The sequence below is a fragment of the Leptidea sinapis genome, chromosome 2, assembly GCF_905404315.1.
Source record: "Leptidea sinapis chromosome 2, ilLepSina1.1, whole genome shotgun sequence".
Classification (NCBI taxonomy): domain Eukaryota; kingdom Metazoa; phylum Arthropoda; class Insecta; order Lepidoptera; family Pieridae; genus Leptidea; species Leptidea sinapis.
Window position 1 is genome coordinate 10,870,096 of NC_066266.1, and position 17,570 is coordinate 10,887,665.

Sequence of the window (17,570 nt, forward strand, 5' to 3'; positions counted from 1 at the left end):
ATTGGTGTAAAGGTGTTGTGCTGCTTATTATTATTATAATGATGAAAAATCAATGAAAAAATCTAGGTTAAGTAAATAATAATAAAAATAGTAATAGCCACACAGAACAACAGAAACTACAGAACTATCAACAACCAAAGTCAAAACGTAACAACGAGTACTTAATAAAACATAGCAGTGATAGCACGAAAACATCACGACATGTACCGATCGGTAATGAAACTGCAAACCGTACTGCAGCAACAGGGCGAGCGAGAGGGGTGAAAGGAGGTTTCACGATCCAGCGAGGTCCTGAGATTATTAAGATTCTTACATCAATTGAATTGTTGTAAATTTCTGATTTGTGGAGCGTTAACACACCTACCAGAGCGTGTGACGTCAAAGTCCTGCCCTAATATAAAAAATGTTTAAATATCGTTGAATCCTTTTTTTATATAACGATATAGCCGAGGCGCACGTTTACGTGGGTTAGAACCTAACCGAAAACAATTCTCCACAAAATCATACAACGCTATTTGTGAGATGGTGGAATAATTTGTTGAAAGATTACCAGAATTCAAAAGTGCTATTTTGAGATTGTTTAAAGAGAACGGATGAATTCACGTTATTCAAATTCCATAATTATAACTTTTGTTTTGCACTTAGATATAAAAAGTTCTATTTTACTCATCTAATTTAATACGGATGTTACTTATTTCCGCGCATCCTGTGATATCCTTAAAATATTGTGCGAGATTATTGATATAAATTTATATGTACGTTATATAGCAACAACAACTGGATGTCGAATTAAAAATAACTAAATAAATATATGCTAGTTAAAAAAATACACACGTATCCGCTATTGTTCCCTTTAAAGATTAAAAAAAACATGTGTGCCACACACGTGGTCGAAGTGAAACCTACAAAAATGTTGGCTTAAAGATATTGAGACGAATGTAAAATTTCGGGAAGAGAATAATTGTAGGTTTTACATTGATCATAGTGATAGAAAGTTTGATAATAATTTAACATTTTATTCGTATGTATTACATAGATTTCTTCAGACTCAGAACTTACATTTTCGATAAATGATACAAGAGGCCTATGGCAACTGAAGTATGAAATACATACTTTGGTCTTAATATGATCAATATATCTTTCGAATACTGCGTCTATTACTGTTTTTGATCTTGTTGTTAATACAGTGGGACTGCTGCACATTTTCCAATTAAATTTGGCGTCCAAAAACTCAATCAATGGAATCGCTGTATCCGATGCAAAATTTACATCTATATATACAGGTGTCCCAAAGTTAGGGGACATGGAGGGAAAGTACCTTAAATATCGAAGATAGGCTATTTTACTGAAAAATGACTTTATGTTATTTTTAAAAGTTAGTACTTCTGCATTCAAAGATTTTCTAAAAATTACTTGCCTCGTCTGGGAATCGAACCGACTCAAATGTAAAAAAAAACACCCATCGAAAGAATGGCCAAAAACTAATAACCCTTCTTAAGTAACATAGTAGTAGTTAAGTAACATAGTAGCAAGTAATTTTTAGAAAATCTTTGAATGCAGAAGTACTAACTTTTAAAAATAACATAAAGTCTTCTTTCAGTAAAATACCCTATCTTCGATATTTAAGGTACTTTCCCTTCATGTCCCATAACTTTGGGACACCCTGTATAAAAGGAATTGCTGTTCGTTAGTCTCGCTAAAACTCGAGAACGGCTGGACCGATTTGGTCAATTTAGGTCTTGAATTATTTGTGGAAGTCCAGAGAAGGTTTTAAAGGTGAATAAATAGGAAAATGCTGCTAAATTAAATAAAAACAACAAATTTGTTTTACCTTTGATGTGTCCATACATATTTTCTATGAGAGAATTTATTGACGCACGGTGTGACAGTTCTGCTGTGAAACAATTCCATGACGACAGCAGGGTGTATATTTTACGAAGTAATTTTTGATGTTATGATATATTATTGACAAATTCATATAAAAACATTATTTTATTTATTATAAACAGTATAACGTCTGTCGGGTGAGCTAGTTATATATAATTTTAATTAAATCCGCACTTAGAATCATTCTAATTTTATCGTAATCTTTTTCAAGACTTCTGGTGTATATTAATTATATTATTAATTAATTATATGTAATTAAATTTTCGTGAATGAATTCAATAATTATATTTATAGATTGGTTGGGAGAAATGAAGATTGCTACAATTAATGCTTAAATACTATTTTCTAATTTGGTTTTACATGTACATATTTCTCCCACTTCAGAAAGCTGAACTGATAATAGTTCCAGTTGTTGTATATTTAGTTTCATTTGTTGAGTAGCAAGACGGGTTCCGTCATTCGAATTATGGTAGATTGTAACTCCACCGCCTAGGCCTGTACGCGAGGCATCATCAAGAGGTGCTGACTCACCGAATACTGGCACGAGAGTCAATGCCGAACTAACTCGAGAGTAACACTAAAGATATTATTGATGGCATAACATTTTAAATATTTACTGATTTCCGCATTTAAATACATAAAAAAAAATAATTACGTATTTGTGAATGATTTTTATGTGTAAACACAGATGTTTCTCTACTTCAAAACGAAAAACCTCGAATGTGGCAAAAAAAGAATAAAGTGAATCACGAACATAAGAAACACTGTATAATACTTTCTATCTCTTTTTCTCCCACGTTAAATCTTATGAATTTATGTGTCTCTCGCTTTTTCGTTTCATCAACTTTCAAATCACAACGATGCTAAAGTATAAAGTATTATTGTTGCGTCACTTTGCATATCTATATTGTAATTGAAATGATTTGTAAAGTGCAATAAAATAAGAAATTGTAAAACCTAATCTGTTTTGAAAAGAGCAACCTCAAGAGTTTCTTCTTCATTCTTCTCTGAGGAAACCTGCCTTCCGAATGCAAGCTGTATGAAAAAAAAATTTACATAATAAAATGTATTACGATTTACCTATGAAATAAAAATATTTTTGATTTGTTTTATTAAACGATGCTAAATAAGTTTTCACTTCAAAAACAACATGCATATTCGCTATTGTTACAAATATAAATTTGCAATAAATAAATTAAATTAAACAGCGAGGCAATGAAGGCTCGCGCGTCTAAGAACGCGCTGGATGCGTTTCATACGGACCGCGCTCGCACCGCAGCATTGGATGCGCGCACGCTCGACCCGGCGGACGCGGCAGACGCAACGCGACAAGATGCACGCGAATTCGACCAGCCCTCCATCTTCTGCGGCACGCTCAAGGGATATCAGCTGAAAGGAATGAACTGGCTCGCAAACTTGTATAATCAGGTATTTTTTATCTAATATCAGACTTGAAATATATTTTCTCATACGCAATCAATATATGTAAGCAAACAGTTTTTATTAACAAAATCTAGCAGTTTATTTTTGAAAAAGTACCTACAAAGTTGTCTTAAATCCAATGATGTTCTATACATTTAGACAATTCACGTCATACAAAAACAAAGCCAAAAAATATGGCAGTTGCCACAAATGACACCATATTAAGCTTCGACTGCCATATTTATTCATTTCTGAGTTTACTCCAGTTGTTTAAAATAGTATTTATCAATAGGCAGCAATGTAAACATTTTTCAGTTTAGGCTGCGTATTTTGAATTTAGAACTCGATTTGGACAGTGAAATCAGTGGTTATTAAAATGTTAAGTTTCCTGAATTAAATTAAATTTAAAATTTGTCTTTTCGACTTGGACCTTTCCAGAGCATCTTTTTGGCATATGTAAAGTACAAACATTTATATGATGAATATGGATGTTTGTTTCCTAGTCATGGATGTTTATATGTTTAAGTTAGTATATTGTATTACATATATCATATAGGCTATGCATAGTTAAGGGGAAAGATAATTTGTGTAAAAGTGTGTCAATATTAGATTATTATATTTATTGGCCCCCTTATGGCATAAAAATACCAGGCACTAGGCAGTGACATAACATGATGAGCGTTAAAATGGTAATTAATCCGATAAGTGTTAATTATTTTATTTGTACTTGTAGTCGGTTTTTCGACCCATTAACATAATATTGTATTATTGTCACGGCTCAACTGAGTCTCCATTGTGTTAAAAATAATTACAACGTAAATACTTTTACCTACTTGTTTTCTTTTTCTAGGGTATCAGCGGTATATTAGCGGACGAGATGGGCTTAGGCAAGACGGTTCAGTGCATCGCGTTCTTGTGCCACGTAGCGGAGAGACTGGGCGTGTGGGGCCCGTTCCTGGTAGTGTCACCAGCCTCCACGTTGCACAACTGGCAACAGGAGCTGCAGAGATTCGTGCCTGACTTCAGAGTGGTATGGCACAGGCTATTTTTAAAGACATTTATCTACATTCTACACCCATGATTTAAATCCTCTATTAAAGATTCTAAAACAGCTTATTGCCAACACTAAAACACCCAATGTCCTAATAACTATACCAGGTATAAAATTATTTACTCTTCGAATAACTCAATTTGCTATGTTCTCGAACGCTGAATTTTAAATAATATTTTCTCTGAATTACATTTCAATGTGCACAATAATTATGAACCAATAATCGCTCACTTATAATGAAACAGTGGGAGGCTCCTTTGTATAGGATGCTGGCTAGATTATGGGTACCACAAAGGCGCCTATTTCTGCCGTGAAGCAGTGAAATGTGTAAAAATACTGTGTTTCGCTCTGAAGGGCGCTCAGGATTCTTGAAAAACCCAAAAATTCTGAGCGGCACTACGATTGCGCTCGTCACATTGAGACGCAAGATGTTAAGTCTCATTTGCCCATTACTTTCACTAGCTACGGCGCCCTTCAGACCGAAACACATAAATACATGACTGCTTCACGGCAGAAAAAGGCGCCATTGTGGACCCATAATCTAGCCGGCATCCGGTACAAAGGAGCCTCCCGCTGGTAAAATGTTCATGATGATGCCAACATGCTCATTCTTCTTGCAGGTGCCGTACTGGGGCAGTCCAAGCGAGCGAAAAATCCTCCGTCAATTCTGGGAACGTAAAGATCTGCACACTCAACATGCAGCCTTCCACGTGGTCGTCACTTCATATCAGATCGTTGTGTCTGACCTCAAGTACCTCAACCGTGTCTCATGGCAATATATGATACTGGATGAGGCGCAAGCGATTAAGAGCTCTGCTAGTATGCGGTGGAAGTTGTTACTGGATTTCAGCTGTAGGAACCGGCTTTTGCTATCAGGTAAGATATTTGAAGAAAGGGACAGCCTATATTCAGCGGCCCATTTACTGGGGTCAAGTACTGTTTTGTGAACTAGAATTGTATAAAAATATAATACCATAATTATTTAAATGTTGTGAGCCATCTTGAGTGTAAATACTGATAAAATCCGTCTTCAATCAATTCGACGCGTGTTTCAACTATACACGAGGCATCACCAGATGCAAGATGTTGACTCGCCAAATTCGGGTACTCGGAGACTGTATAAAAATAATTTAATGATATTTAATGACACGTTATTTAACTAAATTATGGGGTATAGTAATATTTTCGTTGGTTGTATTTAATACCTACTTTATTAATATTGTTATAAAGTAGGTTTTTTCTACAAACCTAAAATAGTGCGAGGGTAAATTTTTTACTTATATAGGTACACTTTTTTTTTATAAATGTTAAAATCACTACAATAAAATTGTGCAATAGCCTTAATAATAAGTGTGGTTCATTATGATTGTTTCAACTATGTAGGTACACCGATACAGAATAGTATGGCGGAATTGTGGGCCCTTCTTCACTTCATCATGCCAACCCTATTTGATTCACACGAAGAATTCAATGAATGGTTCTCTAAAGACATTGAGAGTCATGCGGAAAATAAGAGCACTATTGATGAGAGTAAGTATTTTTTGTATGTTTTATTATTTTAACCAATTTTCCTTGTGCGGTGTTTCCGGGACGATACGACATGGGTAACTGTACCTATAAAGAAAATTATAATTAATTAATATACCATCGAGAGGCTCCTTCGCACAGGATGCCGGCTAGACTATGGGTACCACAACGGCATCTGTTTCTGCCGTGAAGCAGTAATGTGTAAGCATTACTGTGTTTCGGTCTGAAGAGCGCCGATTCACTAGCTATTGAAATTACTGGGCAAATCAGACTAAACATCTTATGTGTCAAGGTGACGAGCGCAGTTGTAGTGCCGCTCAGAGTGTAATGTAATGGGCAGGGCGAGACAATTACCATCAGAAGAACGTCCTGCTCGTCCTTCCGTAAAGCCGGCCTTTATTCTTCCTTTACGCTCCTGTGATTCCTCTGGTGTTGCAAGAGAATATTGGCGGAGGTGATCCCTTAACACCAGGTGACCCGTACGTTTGTTTGTCGCCCTTTTCCATAATTAAAAGATTTTATAGCTATCACATAGTAAGTCTTATAGAAGCATCGTGTATTAACTATCTTAGAGAGTTCTTTTCTAAATAATTTAAATACATATTGTTGTGCTAACAGGGCACATATTTTGAGTAGATTTTTTTTTCTATAAATGAATATTTAAAATTATTTTCAAAAATAAATTTGTTAAATCGTATACCTTGCTAACATATTCCTTACAGTCTAAGATCCCACGACAAACAGTGCCCGGGAAGTGTTTAAAATCAAAATTTTGGATACTTCTAGTTTGACATGACTGAACTTAATAATTAATTTATGACTGAACTTAAGCCAGTGTAAATCAATGTTATGAGGTCAATAAAAGTTTTGATTTTGATATTTAAAAAGTTATTGATTTCATTATAGTGATGTCAGTTTAAAGTGTAATAGCTAAGGAATAATCCCCTGGTAAAACTTAGCGATTACATCTTGTTTAATTTATTTATTTACAAGCGTTTACCGACATATAGTACACAGAAACTTATTTAGAATTCATATACACAACTTAAAATAAAACTTTAAATTGTTTAAACCAAAATCACCGACATAGCTCAAATGAATGCGAAACTGAAGTGGCAGTGGACAGAGCACATAGTTCGACGGACAGATTGGGCAGAAAAGTCTTCGAATGGCGACCACGTATCGGAAGACGTAGTTTTGGTGGGCCCCCACGCCCTCCACAAGATGGACCGACGATATGGTCAAGATCGCCGGAATTCGTTGGATGAGGACAGCGCAGGACTGAGTCGTGGAAATCTTTAGGGGAGGTATTTGTCCAGCATTGGACGTCTTCCGGCTGATGATGATGACGATTATACAGAACTAAAAGCTATAATGAACATCCAATTATTAGTAAACACAGCATAATTAGTCACCTTAGTTGTAAACAGATGTAGAGAAGAATATGTTATGGAAAAATAATATATATAATATAGGTATATATATTATACACTAGCTGACCCGACAGACGTTGTTCTGTAGATAATAAAAAAATACTGTTTTATAGCAATTTGCCAATATATTTCAACACATCAAGAATTCTTTCGTAAAAATGCTCCCTGTTGTTATAATGAAATTGTTTCATAGTGGAACTGTCAAACCGTGTGTCACTAAATTCTCTCATAAAAAATATGTCCATACAAATAAATATTGAAAATAATAATAATAATGGGTCCCAAATCGAAATAAAAACTATTCTATCTCTCAAGTTGGACTAAACTGCACTCGATGAAGTAATCCCCATTAAAATCCGTTCATTGGTTTAGGAGTCCATTGAGGACAAACATTGTGAGATTTATATATATTAAGATAATATAGGTATATATATATATATATTTGTTTTTGTATTACAACTGATTACTGCTTTCAGAGCATCTTTCAAGACTGCACATGATATTGAAGCCGTTTATGTTGCGACGAATAAAGAAAGATGTTGAGAATGAGCTTTCCGATAAGATTGAGATAATGGTGCACTGTCCACTCACCATTAGACAGAAGATACTGTATATAGGTAATAGTTAAGCAGTTTATAATTATTAGGTTGGTGTAATTCGGCGCAGGAAAAGAAAGTGTTACTTAGGGCGGATTACAAACACTACTGCTATTCTTAGTCAAAAGCTAAATTTGCGTTTAAGCAACCAAGTATACTAAGGAGCTAGCTGACTGTTTACGACTTGTGAATGAAAATCGGTTACAGTAACAATAGATTCGCATTCCTTTTCTATCTTGCTGTAACTCCGTTATAGATGCTATTCTCTCTTGCACGTATCTTTCGTGTATACGCCAGTATATTGTCAGTCTATAGCTGATACATTAAAAGCCTTGTCCATAAGTTCATAGGTCCCGGGTTCGAATCCCGGTAGGTGCAAGCATTTATACGATGAATATTGATATTTGTTTCCGAGTCATGGATGTTTAAATGTATTTATGTATGTTTAAGTAAGTATATTGTATTAAATATAACGTTGTCTTGCAACCATTTGATAATTTGTGTAAAAGTGTGTCAATATTATTATTAATATATTAGTTAAAGTGGTATTTCAATATTTTTTTTGAAACTTTATATTTGAAAGGTTTCGTTTTTTTTTTGGTATTTTAAGGCCTTTCAATACTTTCCTTACTTGATGATTTAAATAACTCATAACACCTGCGTTATCACAAAAAATTTAATATCACTACCACATACATATCTAAAAAATCTCATTTTTTTTTAGTTATTTTAGTATGAATTTGATGAATTTATAACATTCACTGATATTTGTTATTATGTTAATTAATTATTTATTCCATTTAAAAAAAATATATATTTGTATATATCATTTTACATGCTAGCAATACACTCATAAATTATTATTTTTTTTATCCAGAGCTTTATCTTTCAAGTGTCACTGCTCACAAGTCAAAACAACCAGAAGTACATACAACAACAGAATAAATAGATTATTTTCGCTGTAGCCTCTAATTAGCATTATAGAGTAAACTGGTGGAATATATAAATCATTTTAAGATGGAGCTCGGAGTTGATAGTAAACAGAATTTACCACATAGTAATTGTATGCACGCGGCATTTTATCACATGTTTTGACGACACTGCTGTAGACAAGCTACGCATTATCAAAATATAGAAAGCCAGAAGACATATAATATAGAAGTGATATTATAAAAATATCAACATAAGCACCATATTAACCTAAGTAATCGATACTTATAATATTTTGAACAAAGCATATAAGATTTTATGACGATACGTCACTCGAATGGATAGCACCGGCACGGAACGCCGGAGGTCGTGGGTTCGAGTCCCGCATCGTTCATAAAATTTTGTTTATCAAATTTTATTTTTGTATTAATCCTAGAAGCGAGGGCTATCACTTTAAAAACATGATAAATTGTTTAGATTTACAAGAGCGACATCTCAAGTCAATTTCCTCATATGCAAATATTGGGGTTGAGCAGGTTGTCAACTGTAAATTAGATCTTGTAGATGAAGCCACAACCTGAGAGTTGAACAAAGCATATAAGATTTTATGACGATACGTCACTCGAACGGTTAGCTCAGTTGGTAAGAGCACCGGCACGGAACGCCGGAGGTCGTGGGTTCGAATCCTGCATCGTCCGTAAACTGTTGTTTATCAAATTGTATTTACTTATAATCCAAGTCGGGCAGACTTTCCTTCTTGGACTTTTTGCCAAACGTTAACAAACTTTTTGGCGTTGACAGTTGAAGGCAGATATCGTAAATACCATATTGACATAGGACCATAATATTATTTTAATAAATATTATATTATTATAGTAATAATGACAATGTTGGTATATTAAATACAATGGTAGAAGTTATAAAAAACTTAGTTATTTAAATTAACAAAAACGCAGGTGTTTAAAATTATTGAAGTAGCTATGATAAATAACTTAATTTAATGTTTCATAGGGCATCGTAGTTTGGTTTTGTTTAGTGATAGCAAAATTAAAAAAAATCACACTCCATAGAAAAACGGGACATGTACTTTCAAATATTGACAGTAACTACTTTGTGTAATTCTTCAAAGTGAGAGCAGATTCTATGATGCTGTTTTATTCTGTAACTGTATTATTCTTTCAGCACTGAAGAAGAAAATCAAGATAGAAGAGTTACTGAGGTTTTCAATTGGCTCAGAGTCTGGTCACAATGTTGATAAGAATTTCACGTCTAATTTGATGAATTTGGTTATGCAGTTTAGGAAAGTAAGTGAATTCGGTATTAATATTTGTTGAATCACAGAATTATTGTATAAAAAAAATAAAGAAAGTCATTTGGATGTACATTTACCAGTGGGAGGCTCCTTTGCACAGGATGCCGGCTAGATTATGGGTACCACAACGGCGTTTATTTTTGCCGTAAACAGTAATGTGTAAGCATTTTTGTGTTTCGGTTTGAAGGGCGCCGTAGCTAGTGAAGTAACCTGGCAAATGAGACTTAACATCTTATGTAATAAGGTTGACGAGCCACCATTATTACACTATAATTATTGCGCTCGTCACTTTGAGACATAAGATGTTAAATCTTATTTACCCAGTAATTTCGCTAGCTACGGCGCCCTTGAGGCGGAAACACAGTAACGGTTATACATTACTGTTTCACGGCAAAAGAAGGCGCCGTTGTGGTACCCATAATCTAGCCGGCATCCTATGCAAAGGAGCCTCCCACTGGTAAGATTTAAGTAAAGATTTTAGTTGAAAATGCTTTAAATTAGTTACCCAGGTGATGAAAGAAAAATTGATCACCTTTGTGATATGTTATAGGTATGCAACCACCCAGAGCTATTTGAACGGCGCGACGTTAGATCGCCGTTCGCAATGCATGTAGATGACTACCACCTGCCGAAGCTGGTAGCAGAAGACTGCATCATGATAAGAAGCATACCATCCAAACGGCATCTGTTGTACAACAGACTGTGTGTTGTGATTAGTGAATATGTGCATAGAAGCTTCACTGATTCTGGCAGTGAATTGTTCTCATTCTCGCGTTTTATGGACTTGTCTCCAATGGAGGTGTATAGGATTATGGTGTGTGGGTGGCTGTATGCGTAAGTTTTTTTTTTGTATTTCTATTTGGGATTATTTTGACTTTTCATTGGCATACAATAAACAACTAGGCTCACAATCTCGATCAAAAGTTGTCTGAAGCAAAACTCTGCCTGCGAGTCTATTAAGCAGTGTTTTCGTTCAGTTGTGTTTCTACCGCGCTTTGAATTCAACGCCACGCAATGACGAAGTGTGTAGTAAAAAGCTGTCCAAATAACAGCATATCCAAACTTAAAAAGGATGGAGTGCTGTATTTCAGGTAATTGCCCCACTAAATTAACTCATTGGGTAACTAACTTGACGTTTTTAAATCATTTTGCTAAATAATTACATTACAATAGGTAAAACAAAAGGTTCTTGCCTCGTGTTGGCGTCCGAGCGTCCAAGAATGAGTGTATGCAATAAACTTTGAACATTTCTGCTATGAAATAAGGTGTTAATTTGAATGAATGTTTTAATGTTATCTGTACAAAATAATGTATACGTATATACAACGCCGCACGTAAATTTTTTGACGACCTTTTAATGGGGAGCCTAGTTGGTTAATGTAGATCAATGCTGCTTTTTTTTTTTTTTTTTTTAATTTACATTCAAATAAATTTAAATTTTCGAATCACTGTGATATTGAAATGAAAATTCACTGTCTTGTTTGTTCTTCAGAATACTGCATATAGAGCAATGTATAGAACAATATGATAAATTACGTCATCGGGAAGTGTGGTGGTACAACAATAGAAACTCTTGCTATAATCAAGTGAGAAGTAAACACATGCTACTGGTGTGCCCGGCTGGAGATGTTCTGAGGAAGAGGAAAGAGGACTCGTCCTTATGGAGGGACTTGTTGTTTACTGATTTGGTATGGATTCAAGGCAAGTACAGTATATTTAAATGCACATTATTAAGCTGATTTCGATTCCGATAGCTCGACGGACAGTGTGAAGTAGTGTTGGTAGGACCTCCCCCCAAGATGGAATGACGATCTGGTCAAGATCGCCGGGATACGTTGGATGAGGGCAGTGCAGCACCGATCATCATGGCGTACTTTGGGGGAGGCCTTTGTCCAGCAGTTGACGTCTTCAGGCTGAAACGATGATGATGCTATCTCCAGACAGTCCATGATATCGCAGTTGATACTGTCGCTTCAAAAGTGCTTGCTCAGTATTATTTTGCATTTTTTAATATATAAATCGGTGTAAATACCATGCCCTGTTGAAAGAGCCTTCGCGGTCTTCAGCTGTTGCACACAGTATGTACTCATCGCATGTGTATGTATACATAACTTTTATACCCAAAGTTAGTTTGGACTAGGAAGATATTGCTTCAAATTTCCAATTTCATTTTATCGGTACTTGGCACTTGCACTTAACCAGACCAAATCGGCCTCAACGCAAAATTAAATACTATGGAGATTCGCACTAAAGTCTTACGGCCGTTCCCAATATACTATCTACTGTCAGTAATTAGCTGCAAATAATCTGAAGCTGTCCCAATATAACCGATAAGTCATCGCCTTATATTGGGTCGCGTGAATTGTAATTTCCATACAAACTTCTATCGCTAAGTAAGTAGGTAAGCCATACGTCATCCCATTGACAGCCATCGTGTACGGATAAGGTGTGTTACCGTCGATAAGTTTATTGGGATAGAAATGTCAACGATAGTCACGATTTTTATCTCAAGTAAGAGATAGACTGAATATTGGGAACGGCCGTTAATGTACTATGAGTGAATGGCATAGAATAATAATACCTTAAATCTGACGTGGTGAATGATAATAATTAAGTAATTGCTCTTTGCTATGTCCCGTACAGCTAGCGAGTTGTCAAATCAGCTTTGGTACGGTGTGCAAAACAAACATCACTAGCATGTCATTATTAATAAATGAACAACGATTTATTTTTTCAGTATTATAGATCGATGTAAAGGTGTTGTGTTGTGATGCTGATTATTATTATTATAATGATGAAAAACCAATGTAAAAATCTAGGTTGAGTAAAAAAAGTTTTGTTTTTCTGGCAGTACTATTATAGCGACACAGAACACCTTTTAACAACAAAAGTCAAACTGTAACAATGAAAACTTCAGAAACAAAGCAGTGATAGCACGAAAATATCACGACAACCTAACGGTACTGAAACTACATACCGTACTGACGCAATAGGACGAGCGCGAGGGGGTGAAAGGGGAACAGGAGGGGCTGTGTTCCAGCGAGGTCCAGAGATAATTTGGCGGTGTAGTATGTGTTTTCCACCGGACATGGAAAGCTAAAATATTGTTGGTTCAAACAAAAATGTGTAGTGAAACAATTTTTTGTGTAGACGATTTTGTTGAATTTTGACATGATTTTGTAGGGTTACCCCTTATCGCGTAGTGGAAACCCGGCTTAACTTGAGCAAGTTTTGTAACACAATATGAGTAATGAAAGGCTGTTATTGTTTTAGGTGGCCCGTTCTATACTCACACTGATCACAAGATACATTACATGCCTGAAACTATTGAGCACCGAGCATTGCGTACTAGAAACATAAGAATGCCTAATGGACAGGTGATTTTTTTTTTTAATAACATACACCTATTATTATTAGTATTTCGAGAGGGTGGCTATTTGTCTAGACCATAGGTTCTCAACGTGGGCGATAACGCCCCCTTGTGGGCGTTTGGGACTTTCGGGGGGGCAGTAGAAGACCCAGAGAAAACTAGGGGGCATTGAGATGGCGTAGATGGGGCGTGGGTAGATTAAAAAATATAGTCTAAAAAGGCAAAAAAATACACGAAAATACTCTAGAACAAAAAAATATTCACAAAGTGGGCGGTGAGCAAAATAAGGTTGAGAAACTATGGTCTAGACCTAAGTAACACCGCGTCCAGAATTGAACAATTGTGCTCGCCACTCATACTTATAGCTCGTCGTCAATTCCTGCTGAATTTACGAACTGCAGTATCTTCTTGACGCGAGTATTACAAACAGCACCTGGGAGTAGGGTGTAGTCGCCAAGGATGCTGTTACCCTTATGCATTAGTGGGCCGCAATCGCAGAGGAGATGAAGAGGCGTTTCATCGGCCTCACGGCAAAGTCCGCAAGTTCTTTCGTTTTTTATTCCGACTCCACTGAGATGCTTGTTTGGCGGCAGTGCCCAGTTAGCATCCTGGTAAAATATGCATAGGTTTATCCCGCTCAATGATAGGGCTTCATTCGCGTTTCTATTATTGAATGCCTTTATCAGTGCTTTGGAATGGCTCTAAACTTGTTGCTCCAGCGTTTAAGTGCTTCTTGTCGTGATTCGTTAACTCTCAGAGTTAACGAATGGCGCTCTTAGGCAGTCTACAAATATGTTCCGAACCATATTAACCTAGCTTTAATTCATAATAAAACACCCAAAATCAACCTCATATCTGACTCACAAGACCTCAAAAAACAGCTTTTGAGAGCTATTTTATTCGTTTATCTTAGTTAAAAAAATCTATGATAGTATTTTTTATATAATAGGCACCAAAGTATTATAGTGAAAACTATATGATTGTTAACAAATTGTCTCCTCACTTGTCCGGTAGATTCTTCTTCCATTTTACAGCAACAAAATTTTATAAAAGATTAAGTGATGGTAAATGATCATAATCTTCTGCAGCGAAACAGCAGACCAGAGGAACTCAGTTGGAAAAAGTTTTCGTCCTTTTGTTACTTGCATATTTAAAGGTATCTATGTCAGTTAGACCTGGAGATATTGTGGAATAAAATTCATTCAAGAAATTAGTCGTATGGGAGCATCTATCAATAACGTCACACGATAAGGGGGAGGTAGGGGGTCGTCAATTGTGACATTGTGTGACAAGGGGCGGGAGGTAGGGGGTCGTCAATTGTGACATTGTGTGACAAGGGGCGGGGAAGGGTCCCAAAATTTGTCCATGAGATTCGTGTGACTTAATTTATGGATGGACCCCAGGCATAAGTGATAGATGAACCTTATGGACCAATGCCTAGTGAGCTAGGTATACTGTACTCCAAACCCAGTAGGTGCAAACATTTATAGTACGATATCTCAGTTCACAAGTGTTCTTCTTCGTCGTCCCCTCATTAGTAGTCTATTCTACGAGAATAGGTGTTTATATGTATTTATGTATGTTTAAGTAAGCATATCGTATTAAATATGTCTTTGTCTTGCACCTACTGTTCTAGGTTCTTACTAGCTTACAAATATTATTATAATAATAATCTTCACAAAACAGGATAGTAAAAAATCGTCTACTTTTATGAAAATAAGGGACGAGACAAGCAGGACGTTTTGCTGATGGTAACTGATACGCCCAGCCCATTACAATGCAGTGCCGCTCAGGATTCTTGAAAAACCCAAAAATTCTGAGCAGCATTACAATAGGGCTCTTCACCGTGAGACATAAGATGGTAAGTCTCATTTGCCCAGTAATTTCACTAGCTACAGCGCCTTCAGACCGAAACAGTAATGTTTACACATTACTGCCTCCTGCCAGAAATAGGCGCCGTTGTGGTACCCATAAACTAGCCGCAATCTTCATCATATTGCTTCAAATTTCCAATTTCATTTCATTAGTCCTTGGCACGTGCACTTAATTGTTGTGTTACCCATAAACTAGCCGGCATCCTGTGCAAAGGAGCTTCCCACTGGTTGTACCTTTATCTAATAATAAGTTTAATCAGAAAAGAGCTTAACATATTATGACAATAGGTCCATACTTATTATATTTATATATTTGTGTATAATATTGGTGCAATGAAATTGTTGGTATATTCAGACAGAAATCCTGACTGAGATAAAGACTGAGGATGGAGGAGTTATTCCAGTGGAGGGTCCGGATATGGAAGCTCCTGAGCTGCTGCACGTGGAGCGCGACCCTGTCATCCTCTGCGACATGCCCACACCTCTGCCTGCTTTCCTGTGCACCGCGCAGCCTAAGGTCTGGTTTTATCAGTATTCATTTATGATCACCGAAAGTCTTGTTCAGCACTTGCAATATTTTTAGGATCGAAATGTTATAGTACTAAATATTGCTTTTTTTAAATTAATTTAATCCAAAATGTAAAAGAAGCTATTAGAGAATTAATGTTTATAATTTATTAATCATTACACCTATTATAATGAAATGTTCAGGATTTAGAAATAATTTTTTTAAATATTTTGCATTTTCTTTGTTTATGATCAGTTATAACTTTATACCAAGTTCATCTGTAAGGCCGTTAGTGTTTTAAACAACGTGCCTTCATAAAATTTTCTCTTTTTTTTGAATTTAGAAAGTTAATGGATGTGTGGCGGTCCTCGACAGTGCGGTTTTCAAGGAGCTTTCTTCCACGTACTACAAAGCTGATGAATGAGCTTCCTTGTGCGGTGTTTCCGGGATGATACGACATGGGTACCTTCAAAAAAAGCGCGTACACCTTCCTTAAAGGCGGGCAACGCTCTTGTGATTCCTCTGGTGTTGCAAGAGAATGTGGGCGGCGGTGATCACTTAACAACAGGTGACCCGTACGCTCGTTTGTCCTCTTATTCCATAAAAAAAAGTTAGTTTTAACTTTAAAGTAACATGATTTGCTGTTCTTATGAACGGACGAAGCGAAACTGTTACCAAGCCACGGTACTTGTTGTGCACACAAGCGTTAGATCCATGCTTATCTCATTTATTTATACGTCTATATAGAGCTGTGAAAATGTCGAACGTGTCATACATATCGCGATGGTACGCCGTAGATTGTCACGCACGCAATGTAGTAAACCTGGTTTGTTTTCATCGGTAGTGGAGCAGCAAGAGACTCAATCTAGACGTATTAATTATCTAAGGACAAAATCATCCTGAACCTATAGACATAGGTTAGTTGACATGACCTAATGACGTACACACACATTTTGCTCCACAAAAAATGGCTTGAAATGAAAGTGAAATGTGTTTACCAAGCTACGGGGCTTGTAGATTACCTTGAATGACTTAGATCCATGCTTATCTCTAAGATGGGCAAGTATAGTGTGGTGACTGGCGTTAGCCTAATTGTATGATGTACGACAGGTGTGCGCTCCGACGCGACGTTCGTTCGCTGTGTCGCGGTCTTATGCGTACCACGTGACGCGGCACGAACACTGCGAGAGCGCCGCCGGCTGCACGATTGTGCAGCGCCTTGTGTGCGACACGCCCACTCCGCACGGATGGTGTGCACTGCAGGTGCCCGGTCAGTTACGCACGCACACACACATACCTGTGTCCTTCGCACACACGCACAAATTCAAATATTTTTATTCAAAATAGGATGTGCCATAACTTTTTTACCAGCGGGAGGCTCCTTTGCACAGGATGCCGGCTAGATTCTGGGTACCATAACGGCGCCTATTTCTGCCGTGAAGCAGTAATGTGTAAACATTACTGTGTTTCGGTCTGAAGAGCGCCGTAGCTAGTGAAATTGTTGGGCAAATGAGACTTAACATGTTATTTCTCAAGGTGACGAGCGCAGCGACGAGCCATTCAGAATTTCAAGAATCCTGAGCGGCACTACATTTATGTATCAATGCCTGAATGAAAAGAATGGGCGCAAAAAAACCCAGCGGGCTTTTATTTCATCAAA

The 17,570-nt window shown here is 36.7% G+C and overlaps 1 protein-coding gene across 1 annotated transcript in view; it reads left to right on the plus strand.

The window, feature by feature from the left end:
* Positions 1-17,570, plus strand: part of LOC126971608 (chromatin-remodeling ATPase INO80) — a 39,437-nt gene that overhangs the window by 11,442 nt on the left and 10,425 nt on the right. Inside the window, exons 8-18 of the mRNA XM_050817961.1 lie at positions 3,096-3,315; positions 4,160-4,339; positions 4,981-5,236; positions 5,744-5,890; positions 7,797-7,937; positions 10,029-10,150; positions 10,709-10,992; positions 11,651-11,859; positions 13,432-13,535; positions 15,758-15,919; positions 17,021-17,180. Of these exons, the coding sequence (XP_050673918.1) occupies positions 3,096-3,315; positions 4,160-4,339; positions 4,981-5,236; positions 5,744-5,890; positions 7,797-7,937; positions 10,029-10,150; positions 10,709-10,992; positions 11,651-11,859; positions 13,432-13,535; positions 15,758-15,919; positions 17,021-17,180 (1,985 nt within the window). The remainder of the gene's footprint in view (positions 1-3,095; positions 3,316-4,159; positions 4,340-4,980; positions 5,237-5,743; positions 5,891-7,796; positions 7,938-10,028; positions 10,151-10,708; positions 10,993-11,650; positions 11,860-13,431; positions 13,536-15,757; positions 15,920-17,020; positions 17,181-17,570) is intronic.